At 41.7% G+C, this 12,844-nt stretch overlaps 1 protein-coding gene across 2 annotated transcripts in view; it reads left to right on the top strand.

The window, feature by feature from the left end:
• Positions 1-12,844, top strand: part of LOC126759690 (protein strawberry notch) — a 31,312-nt gene that overhangs the window by 3,442 nt on the left and 15,026 nt on the right. For both annotated transcript variants that reach the window (XM_050474708.1, XM_050474707.1), the window contains exon 2: positions 2,313-2,418. In XM_050474708.1, coding sequence (XP_050330665.1) covers positions 2,313-2,418 — 106 coding nt within the window. The remainder of the gene's footprint in view (positions 1-2,312; positions 2,419-12,844) is intronic.

The following is a 12,844-nucleotide window of genomic DNA, read 5'->3' as shown; positions in this document are numbered from 1 at the left end:
TAGGCATTTGATAAGAGAGGGATTCGAATGGAGTTGCAAACGCTTCACTATCAGGCTAAAATCTTTGGCCTGCAGCTAAAGTTCGCAACAATAGTTTTTCAGCCTACAAAATACGGTGCATTGAGGTGTGAAAGCACTACACTGGACGTGGTGGGGGCTGCTACCGAGATGATGGCAGGTGCAAGTTTGTGCAGTTGTGCATTTTCCACGTCCACGCCCTGCTGTACAAGCTCCCTGTGGAGCTGTGTGCACTTCGATCGAGTACTAGGCCTCGGCGTCCAGTGCGACCTCCTCAGAAAATGCGACAGAGCGCCAATAATTGTTTGTATTGCGGCTGTTGGCAGTTGTTAGCGCATCCGTTAGTGGTTGTGGCAGCCGAGGTGTATTTATTTGTACCCCTGCAGTTGGCGGTGGTGGTATTTTGAGCATAGTTTGCCGTTGTATGCTCGTACATATACCCATATTGGGTATTGCTCGCTAATTGAGGCACTACTATGTGCCCCCGCTTGTTTTTGTTGTAGCCGTCTCGCTGCTTCCAACTATTTTGTGCCTTTCAAAAGCCTACTGTCCACACACACACACACACAACTCAAACGGACATAAATCCAACCATCGGTGAGTATTTCATCTATACCAGCCGCCGCCCACCCGCACGGCAAGCGTCTCTCCACGCATTATATACCAGCTGGGTGTTTTATAGCCGGCACTGGCTTGCCTCCTACCCACCGCCACCCACCGCCCAGCGCTCTGTTGTGCTATATGCTTCAATGTTTGCTTTGTTTTTGTGCAACGGCTCTTTGCTGTTGCTGCTGGTGTTGTTGTATTATTATATCCTATCGAAAGGGTTGTTACGCTCGTTTGACGACTCTTTCCTGGCTTGCTTTTGCGCGCCTGTGCCACTGCTGCTGTGTGCGTTGATATCCTCCGTTGTGCCTGTGCCACACAGCAATTACAACAACAATAACGGCCAACAACAGCAGCAGTGAATTTGTGCTTCAAAATGAAATTTTGTTAAGCTTGTCGAGAGTGTGTGACCCGGTCGTCTATAGACACAGCGCCAGTTGATGAGTACGTTAGTTGCTGTGAAGACGTCAGTACTTTGCGCTCCCAACAAAACGAAACACCCAAAAGTACCAGTGTGGCAGCGTAGTGAAGAGTGCATCCTGCATTTGGTGTTACTAAAAAGTGTGTTAAATTGCTGAAGGTGCCGTTATTTAGTGAGTTTTTAATAGTTAGATTTTTTCTGCTTAACGGGGAATGTGCCTGAAATCTCTAGCTTTACTTCGCAGCTCGCTTCCGCGCCCAAATACCTTTAATTCGGCGATTTTGTGTACGCCGCTGAATGGCTATCGATTTTTGAGGTGGCAACATTTGCCCGAGAATACACAACATCGCTTATACAGCTATTAAAACGAGTTAACTTTGGCAGTAACTTTGCTGGGGGTCTGGGGTTGTAGATTCAAGCTTCTTTCGACGTGTTTTGTGTGAAAACAACAAAGGCGTTCTCGTTTCAGGCGATAAGAAAATGCACTAAAAGCTAGTTTGGGCCACAAAATTAAAATTTAAGAAATTTATGTCGAAAAGTTCAAACAAATTGCCATAAGAAAGACTTCTTTATTGTACGAAAGCAGTTAATAAACTTTTAATGGGTTGAGTGAGCCTGGTGACAATGAGATAATGAGATTTTCTTTTAAAAAATACCCAGAAGGAAACGGCGCAGTCCACATCATCAGATTGGCGAGCTGAGTCGAATTTGCCGTGTCTGTCTGTCTGCCTGTATATACGCGAACAAATTGCTCAGTTTTACAGATACTGAGCTGAAATGTTTGCTCACGTCCTTTTTTCACCAGGAAGGTGCTCATTTGTCGAAACCACTATAGGGTACCGTTCAAAATCTAGTCCTTGTATGGAAGACAAGACAAGTTTCGCATGAATTATTGTCAAGGTGCTATAATCTCCGAACATACTGTTTAGATCGGACCACATGGCATATAGCACAGAATTTCACCGATCAATATCTAGTCTCTGTATGGAAACTTTTTTATTTGTGAAAGGTGTTATAGCTTCGGTGCTGTCGAAGTAAGCTTTTTTCTTGCTTTTTCGTAGCAAAAGTTCTGTTTAGTACCACAGACAGTTTAAGAAATTCTTTAAGCACCTTCTTCCCATGGACCCTCCTTTTCTGAAGCCAGTATATCGTTATTTCGGTCTTCTGCAATTGGTTTGGCACTGTAAATGGTTCTTCTATATATCTTAAACAACTTACTTACATAACTCACTAACTTCCATTTGTCATAATGTTCTCTTACTTTCAGGCTTCTTTGAAAAAGTCCATTGATTTTAAAGACGATTTAGATGATGATGATGATTCCTGTTCTGACTTCGATGATGATGAAGATCCAGATAAAATAGAAGTGCCAGGTGAGTTGATTTGATGGTTTTGGAAGAGAGTTTGTAATTCTCGACCGGTTTATATAGAATTGTGTTTGGAGATTAGGCAACTGGTATAAATATAATAGAATAATGTCTTGTTTATATACATCTGATTAAATTTGACCCTTATAAACAAAAAAATCCCGTATAAACCTGGAATTCTGCCGAGTTGTCGTTCCTTGACCGGATAAATAACCTTGTTCTTTCCGGTTACTTATCCCCGTTTGTCGTGGGAATGGAGACTTTTATTTGTCAATCTTAGTGGCCTTCTTCATTCAACTTCTCTATGTTCAGCAAGAGGTATATTTTTAATTTGGATATACACTTACAGTCAACCAAAATAGACATTTAAATTTTTCCGTCGTAACTAATGATATACCATCGAAAACACTGTTTCCAAGCGAGGTCTGCCTTTACAACAATTAAAACTGCAATATTTCCCACCCGAACTGCTCTTTCCTTTTGCATACTTCTGAAAGTTCGTACAATCTTTCTTTGCCTTACTCTACCACACCATCATCTACCACTTTGTTGAGTCTTTACGTTTCATTACTACAAATTTGACGCCCTGACACAGCTACAATTCATTTCCAAATTAAATTCTTTAAATACACGAAAGTAAGACTCAGCCGCCTCGCATACACACACTTACTCCCAGAGATCACGCACACTTGCATATCAACCCAAATATTTATCCGTAAAACCCAAGCAGTTAGCTTATTTATGCCAACCAACAAGCAACCACCCATTTAAACACATTGGACTGTGGATATGTGGCAGAGCGAAGACTCCCGCCACACATAAACGCCACAGAGCTTTATTTAAAATTTTCATGCAAACTACATTCACGAATTTAAACGCCAACACCACCAACAACCCTTCAGGATAGTCCAAAGTTTCCCCAACCACTGACAAGAGGTTTTCGGGTTTTCGAAAAAGAGCTTTGCAAACAGCATACAACAGTTTCATTCAAGTGAAGATGGGCACCAAAGCGCAATGAACGCATGGTACACGAGGCTGGATGGCTGAGTGCGTGAAGCCAGTTGGCCAGGGAGTTGCTGTTGTTGATGGAATGGCTGTTGGCATGAAGTGTGTCCCGTGTGTCGGCAGCGTCAGTCGAATATTTGCTGCAATCGTTAGTTTTGGGCCGGCAGCGCTCAACTTGCTGACAAAATACAAAAACTTACAAAGTCGAAAGTTTTGCTGCTTTGCCCTTTAAGCGTCACATACAAACACACGCGGCAGGTTTTTGTCGCTACGCACTGTTGTGTAGAGCTTGTGTCTTCCACGTCTATACTGTTTCGAAAATCAACGCTGAAAATGTCCGTGCGTGTACTTACAGCTCCATACCTCGCTCTCTTGTTCTTCCATTATACGTGTCTCTGCCGGGTTCTCCGCATTCTTTTGCTCCGCTCCTCTGTTATAGCTGTATTTTCATGTTGTCAAAATTTTGTGCACAAAAATTCGATGCCCCCATTCCCTAGCCGCACTCAATCACGCAACCATGCACATTATTTGTATTTCTGGCTAACCTCAGCTCCTGTCCGTATGCCAGTTTGTTGCTGCAGCTCATATTTGCATTCATACTGCGGTAGAATTTTGTGATAGTTTGACATTGTGCATTCCTGACCCCACAACCGGGTTGTTTACACAGAGTACAATGGTTTTGCCAATTTCGTAGTGCGTTAGTTTGCAGAAATTTGTTATTCCAGTGATCAACTTTGTCGATGTATTGCAATTTCCTAAGGCTATAACATTTTTCTCAGTTTTACGTACAGTGCCATATCTAAACTTTTCCATAGTCCTATGAAATGAAAGTTCCTTAACTTTACTGGTTTCTAGGCCTATCGTATAGAGTTCGGACACGCACTTGTTAGACCACGGGTTCGCTCTAAACATCGTATTTTCGCATTATATAATACAATGCAATACAAGAGAACTTTGAAAGGTCGCTATAGCCAGCACGTACATCACCTTAAATACCTAGTTTACGAGCTCCAAGCTAGGGGATACTCAAACAGCTGTCAAGTTATGGATAAGTAGAAGATGTATCAAGCGGTTTTATGTATACACAACTCCGTTCCCACGACAGTCGGGTAAAAGTAACTGGTACGGAATCGAATTTGATCCGGCCAACGACTGTCGGCACCGCTCCTCCGAATTACTTTAGAATTGTTTTCTGTCGCTACAGCAGGAACAACAATGTAGTATGTATACACCACTTTTTGGGTTGACAAAGTAGCTGTCTGTAACTACCAACTGTCGATTTGTGTGGGTAAAAAATCTCCGCAGGGATTTCGACTAGATTGTGCGAGATTATTGTTTATCATCGGAATGATAAAACTCTTCATAGTCGTTCCGTTTGTATCTACCCGTCTCTCTGCGGAAAAGAAGATCTCAGTTCGAAACTTTTCAGACAAATCGGTGTACTTTTTATATACATATATTCTGCAAGTTTCTGAAGTTCTTTCCGTGTTCAGTCCTACACCATCGATAAGATTAATTAATGGAAACCTATACAATATCTCGCTACATCTAGTTCGACATAGCGACTTCTGAAGTGGCTGGGTACGTTTTCCATCGCAATTTTCTGCCTTTTGAAGCTTAGTTAAGAGGACTGGAGGTAATTCCTTGAATAATCAAAATTTATCTAAGTTTACTGATGGTCAATAAGTTGACAGTTTACTTTTTCGGGTAGGAAACCGCGCTGAAATACATCTGCAATCGTCGGAATCTACCTTCCTGAAGTTATGAAATTTAAAATATGTGTTTTTTTTTCATTATTCATAATCCCAGTAACTAGTTATAAGTTTTCATCAATTATTTCCTTCCTGCAGTAGGCGTATATCAGGTGTATACTGATCCCATGCGCGCTGCAGTTAAATTGCAGTTACCTACAACTTCCCAATTCGTAATCCTTCTCTCACTCACTCCTTTGGTATCCCTCCCGACTTCCTTCAATAATTTGCGTAGGGCTTCATACCCGAAGCATGCTGCAGCTCTGTAGGTGCCTTCCACGCGTGTGTGTCCACATAATGCATGTGTATGCGTGCATGCATTGTTCTGCATTCACGCAGTTGTCCATCGAATTGTTGTGCCAGGACGAGCGACTTTGTTGCTGCTGCTGTAAACGTTGTTATTGGCCAAGGCATTGCTCATTCCACCAATGGGCGAACGTGTTGCTCACAGTTGGCTCCTCGCTCTGACAACTTTTGGGCCGAAATACGCACCGTTCGTCGGCCGTGCGGCCGACCCATACATTTGAAATTTATGCCGTCCGTTCGTGTGCGTGTTTGCGCATATGTATTGGTTTGATTGCATTTACTATTGAAAATTAGTGGAATTTCGGTGCTGTACACTCGTACCCCACTGATGATTACATAACTCAAGCCTTGAACCGCTACACATAGACACTCGACTGTGTGCTTGTGGGTAGGCTTGTCATTCGATATATTTGCACACCTGCTGCTAGTTTGCTTTAACCAACGCCTCGATGGACTCAGCTCCTTACATAGATTATAATTATAGTGCAGAACTTGGCAACCCGCACACATCCTTGCTTCACTTACACTTGTGACTCGTTCTCAAAAGTTTGGTATACTACAGACTCTTGAAGTTCGCCCTTCACCAGCATTTTTCCACTACCTGCCGCTGCTTCCATCTTCCGTGCTTATAGGAGTTCCGGTTGAAGAGGTGGTGCCAGAATTAGCTTTATGAAAATCTTATTACTTAAGTTGTCGGACTTTGGCAGTTATGTGGAGCTAAGTGGCAGTTCCTGCGAAATGGAATGCTTTGTCCACAGGTATTAACTTCCTTGTATTGAGAATAAATGAACTAGAAGGATTATAAGGAAGTATATCTGTACATCCTAGAGCCCGGAGTGAGTTTGAAGGCGAGATTTAGAAAGTCGCTCAGGCTGGTTGGTTGAAAAGAGAGGCGCATAACCGCCGGACCGCAGACGGATGCACTTAGGTCATCATAAGCCCCATTGTGCTCTAGGGCGGTAACCAATTTAAGTGTTATCCAGAAATTCTTTCGATTTGTTAAAAAACTTGATTCTTTTCCATCTCAGCTGCCCAATGTCTCTTAAGTTGGAGTATTCGATGCGGTGGAATATGTTCCTTCTCATACGCCTGAGGGCTGGCCATTCGCATAGATAATGTCCCAGCGTATCATCATCCTTAGCACATGGTTTTCATTCTGCCGAATCCACTTTCCCCATTTTCTGAAGATGGGACCTTAAAGGTAGGTCCCCATTCAATTTGACTAAGCTCCCTTTTGCATAGAAGTGGGTGCTTTAGGTCGCTTAAGTTAACCCAAAGATGTACCAGAGAAGTTTTTAGCAGCATCAAAAGCTTTAGTTGAGGAAAGACTTTAATACTTATTTCTTAATAGTCCATACACTTTTGGAGTTAGCTATCATTACTACAGGTCATAGTGAAGTCCATCTTCATCACTTCCCACAAACCTCGATTAATTTCCATATATTCCTGCTTGACTTTAAATTTGGTCTCTGCGAATTTCCAGTAAATTTAACAGCTTGAAACCCTCCATTCACTTAATAATCCTTGCACTCCTTCAAGAAAAATATAACACAATAATTACCCTACCAACCGCACGAACACTTTTACTTTCTAAGCGAGTTTCCCACGCCCGTCCATCACGCGCCCGCTCCACCCCGGCAATTTGTCACGAAATGTGTGGAAATACAACAACAACTACATTCTTAAGCAAAAACACTTTCGTTTTCATGGAAGAATATTTCCCGAAAGCAATTAACTACTCCTTCCTCCCAATGACCATTAGCTTAAGTGACACACATGCACACACGAAGTCGTAGGCTGCCGAGTGTGTCTCAGCAAATTGGCCACAAAATGTACTTAAGCCACTCAACTGTAAGAAATGTAAATATAAAACACTTGTAGGCATTTAAAATGTAAATTCTAGGCCGCAAAAAATATGTGGTTGTGTGTGTGTCTACGTTGATGCCATGCCATGATGTGCCGTGCCATGCTTGTAAGCATTACTTGAGCTCGCCAGCTGACCTAAGTGACCGTTGTCTGGCCGAAATGTGCAAATTTTAGCAATATCTTAAACTGTCAGCCGTTTTACACATGCATCCTGGCTCCATCCTGTCCGTCTTTATTGCCTTGTCTTGCGGCTGCATGCGTACGTGTATCCTTCCTGCGTGTCCTTGTCAGTTGCATTCTTGATTTCTCCTCTAATTTGGCTAAGGCATGGCCTACTGCTTGCTTAGATTTGGTAATCCATGCATTTTGTGCGTTTCCTTCGTCCTTTTCTTGGGCGCACTTTCACACTGGCTTACATATGTATGTACGGTGTATGTATGACCTTTTTGGGCACACAAGCGCTTGTTGTTTGGAATGTTTTCCTATTTATCTCAATTTGCTACACTTGTTCACCAACATATTGACCACTGTTTTGTTTGCGTAATCACTGTTGTCCTGCGTGTAATATCCTGTTTACCAATTTGACTACTATTTGAGTAAAACAATGAGTTCTCCACGGCTAGCTGAGAATGTAGTCCAGTGTGCCTGGCTTGCGTCTTCGTTGTCTTCAGTGTCTTTAATGTCTATTTAATGTTTCTGCTTGGACTTGGGGAAATTGTGAAATTGTGAAAACTGCGTAATCGCTTAAAGATTTTAAGATTTTAGTTGCATAAGAATTTAATAGGTTATTCTGTACTGTTAACAAATTGCTGTAGTATGGCAAAATTCACCTGAGACTGACACAGCGTGTTCAAAAACAGGAATATGGGAAATTTGAGGCTTCTTTTGTATTGCTTTAGGGGCTTATGTTTTACTTGTTTGAAGAAAAGGACAAGAAAACCCTCGAAACCAAACCAAATTTTGTAAAAAAACAGTAGCTCCTTCATAAATGATATCTGTCATCTAATTATCGCTTGACAACTCTCTCGTGGTTTTTATGTCAGTTCTTGAGGGTTTCTTGAAGTAACTATAGGCAAGAATTAAAGTTAAGCAACCGGTCTCCAGCTTTTGCTTCTTTATGGAGGAAAAGGCGACAGAAAACATTTCTGAAGTAATTTCGAGGAATGGTACCGTTTTGACAGTCCTTGGCCGAATAAAAATCCGGGTCAGTACCGGTTGCTTAGACCCGACTGTCGTGAGAATGGTTTTCTTGGAAGGTCTTTGGTAATAGTCACACGCCGCTATTTTTTATTTTTATTTTTTTTTCATTCTCGACTCTTATTGACTGGTAACAAAATAAGCCGCTAGTTATGGTTCATTCCTGACTCTTATTGACCGGTTGTATTTTAGACGAGTTATGGTTTAGAGTTATAATCTTTGGATGCTGGAAAGATTTTGAATCAAGTTAGAACAAGTTCATCTGCTTCCATAAATAGATTTAGATTACTTTAAGACGAATATACAAAGGAATTAAGAATACCGATTTACAGAGAGAGATCTTATAAATGACGGTCTAAGGCACTCGCTTCTGTCTTATATTCCGATGTAGCACCGCGAGTAAGAATATGAGGGCTTAAGGCACTCATTTTTGTGTCTAAATATCCCGAAATATAATAGCTCCGTGGGTAAAATATTTAAATTAACTAATATCGGCATGTCTCTTAGCGGAGACCGAACGAAGCCTTTGACTAAAAATGTGCTGTTTTATGGTTGGAATGCAGTAAATCAGACCTAAGTTTTACAAATTCCTTTTGCTATAGTTTAGTTTGTCATGAGCAAGCCATAGACCTACGATCCAGCCAACGGCCGTCAGAACCCCATTTTTTATAAATTTCGGTTTTGCTTCGAGTTGACTTGAGATCTACCGAACCATAATTCCGAGCTTGTCCCAAGCAAATGCTGGACTATGCTGTACTTCTCAATTCTTCGAAGGGAAAAGTGCAGTTGAAACATTCAGCTCTTAAAATAATTATCTTAATTAGTAATTTCAAAGCTGTCTTGCGTTCCTTTGGGATTGTTTTGCAGAGTTATTAGTATTGTATTGCAGCACTGTGCTATGCCGACCGCTGACCACATAATATCTTCGTTCGACAACAGCAATGCAAATTAATACACCCATACCAGAGCAGCTGCAGTCAAACAGGTCTTATTCCTATAATATTTGGTTACTAAAAATCGTCAATAATTCATCGCTTGCATAGTTTCGGCATGACAACCGAAACTCAAATATGGAATTCGAAATGCCACATTCAATGGAGACCACTCACATTTGCTGACTGTCGGGGACGGAACGGGTGGGGGAAGGCAGGCGTCGGAAGTACAGTTGGATGGGCGTTATCAAATAATTATAATTATGTTTATAATGTCTTCAGCAGCAAATGCATTTGCGTCAGCCGCAGATATTGCGATGCCAAGGATAGCGGAAAATGAGCCAAGTCGAGCTGAGCTGAGCTGCGGTGGGTAGGAGGTCCAGCGAAGTAGCCGTAGGTGGATGTGTGGTTGTTGAAATTTCGGACGTTGTTTGCTGCGCTAACCTTGGCTCCGTGTGTGTGCGTTTTGAGCACTGACCGCTGGTTAGTTTCCGCTTGTATAGGTGTACTTAACGGCAACTTACATGCACATAAGTGCTCAAGCAAACGCATATGCTTATGCTAATTGCATAACAAAGACCTAATGCAATTACTTCGAAGATGGCAGCGATGCTCGGCGCGGTTGCTTGTTGTTGGCCGAGTGGTGTGGGTTCGGTGATGTTTTCTTAAGTTTTGCATTTGCAATAACTCGAGTGTATACACAGTAAAGCTACTGCAGCTTGTTTGCTTATGTGTGATTGCTTTAGTTGCACCAAGCGGGTTCGGCGGGGTTTTACAAGCGTGGATGCCAGGGCGTGGCTTGTTTGCCTCTTCACAGGTCCGTTTGCTGGTTTGTCAAAATGTTGTAATCCCAGGACGAAACGCGTCAAATTTGCGCAATAAGCTGCCAATTATACGAAGTGAAATATGTCGAAGTTGAGTGAAAGCTCAGACTACATGTCGCTATCGCAGTGCAAAAACTGGTTTGTCTGGGACAGATGTGTTCCTTATAACTGCTTCTGACATTTGGAGTGACAGCAAGCCCCAAAGTGTGGGAGGAAGAAAAAGTTGTTACAGAAGATTATTCGGATAATGGTGTCTCAGTTAAGTCTTTGTCGCATTTCATGGTCACTGAAAATCTTGCAGCTGAATGACAGGTGCTTCCTCTACTTTTCGCTTTTCTAGGTCTAACAGTGCGGGCCTCAGTCTTGATTTATATTCATTGATTCTGGGCTTTACTCGATTACCTTTGACTTTAGGTTAAGCAATGGCTTCGTCAGAGAACTGAATACCTTGTCTGATAAGTTAGACGGATATAGGTATAGAGAAGCTCTTCGGACGGACAGGACAGAGTTTTGTCTGTCGAGCGTGTAAGACTTTTTCCTCAATTCTTGGAAAGGTTAGTCAGACCTGCTTGCAAAACTTATATGCATACTTTGAAACATATAACTGAAACAAAAGATCGTTGGAGCTCCTTAGACATTATTGAAGACTAAACAACTCTATTCATGATTTAAGCCAGGATTGAGGAATGCGAGCCATTACTTTCGCAGTGGCTATTGTTATAAGAAAGCACTGATATCACGGCTGTTTTAATTGCAGAACTTCAAAATTAACTACCAACGGTAATGAAAGTCCATTTTCATAAAACTCTGTTTGAAGCCAGGCAGTGGCTCAACTAACCACGCTTCGGACGCTGTTGGCGACAAATCTTTGCAACTTACTATGTGAACACAAATATTTACACAACGTGCTTTGACTAATCACCAGCAGTTGACGACACTGCCCAGCAAAGAAAGTTCTTAGCAGCCGTCAGTGCCCCCTCCATGCCTTTGGCCGCCTTTGTTTGTGTTTCACCGTGTGTTTTAGCAAAACAAATGAAATCTACCACGCTGTTGCAATAACACTTTTGCTATTCATAAGTCCTCACGCGCCCAACCATTGCGTTTCTGGATTTCTTAGCGCGTCCCTCCCCCGCTAAAGCCCGCAAAACTCGTGTTGTTCGGTCTGTTTATCCTTGAAGAGGATGTATATGTGCTTGTGTGCCTGCTTATCCTTGCTGCAAACGCAGTTTGTCTTCGCCCAACCCACACCCCGAACCCAGCATGTCTAAGTCGCAAACCCAAAATTCGTCTTCTAATTAATAATCAAGATAAACAGGTCGGTCGCTGCCATGTTTAAATTATTATCGAAATATTGCTTATACATAAACGTGCATATACATATATAGTATACTTAAATATGTGCAAGCTAACGGTAAACAGTTGCTAATTATTTACATTTCCGAGACAGCCTTTCTGCGCTCAGCGTGACTTGCGCCCAACGGCATATGCATTTATATTATAAATAATGCAAGTATATAACTGTTAATGCAGTTGGGCACATAACTACACACACACACACACACATACGTATATAGCAAGCAGCTTTGCATTCTGCATATTTGTCGGCGCATCTTACGAAGAAACACCAGTTTAATCCCTCAATTGGTTGGGTCAAAGTTGAGTTATGGCGTTGGAGTGGGCGCGCGGCGTACATATATACATATTTGAAACTGCATAATTGACATGAACGGCGTGTGGCTGTGTGTGCGTGCATAATTATATAGCATAACTCCGACCTCGAGAAGCTTGTAATGCACTAATTGAAATGGTAGTTCGATTCAATCAAGGGTACACTAGTAGATTATGCGCTTGAGAAATGCTCTTAGCAGCTGTCAAGGCGTAGATATGTATATACAATTCTACATATGTATGTACATACATATATACAGTCGGAAAAGAAAATACATATGTATGTATGTCGTATAACCTTAAAAAACTTCTGGGAGAAAATAAAGTAAGAAAGATTTTCCATTGGAAACCAAGAACAGCAACCAACAGCATTCTAAAAATAGTTTTTGGGTCGCTAGTCCCTGACTAGACCTTCCGATTACATTGACCGAACTGTCTAGAACGCAAAAAAGTCTACTCTGCCGTCTTGGTTAACTTAACCATGACTAACTGCCTTTTGAGGCGATATACTGGACTGCTTTCGTCGTAATGAACTTATAATTGTATTCTAAATATTTTAAAACGATTAAGACCAACATTCTTTACGGGGTTTCTCTGAATGTTACGATCAAAATACTGTCAGAAACATTTAGAACACGGTTTCGCCAATATCGTTCGCTTTATATCGCGGCATTCCGGTTTGGTCGACAAGAAACTGTTGACATTATTCCGCAAATCGTGTATATCTTTCAAATACTACATTTGCAAAATCGGAAAACATATTCCGGGGAATCTCTTACGAAAAGATCTAGGGACAAAATTATTTTCCGAAAGTGCAGGAAGCGATGGTAAACCAACGGTCAAGTTCTCGTGAAACCCAGCTATCCAGTAGTAGAACACATGA

Source organism: Bactrocera neohumeralis, chromosome 5, assembly GCF_024586455.1.
Source record: "Bactrocera neohumeralis isolate Rockhampton chromosome 5, APGP_CSIRO_Bneo_wtdbg2-racon-allhic-juicebox.fasta_v2, whole genome shotgun sequence".
NCBI classification, from domain to species: domain Eukaryota; kingdom Metazoa; phylum Arthropoda; class Insecta; order Diptera; family Tephritidae; genus Bactrocera; species Bactrocera neohumeralis.
The sequence above is the reverse complement of the archived record's forward strand: the minus strand, read 5'-3'. Positions and strand labels throughout refer to the sequence as shown.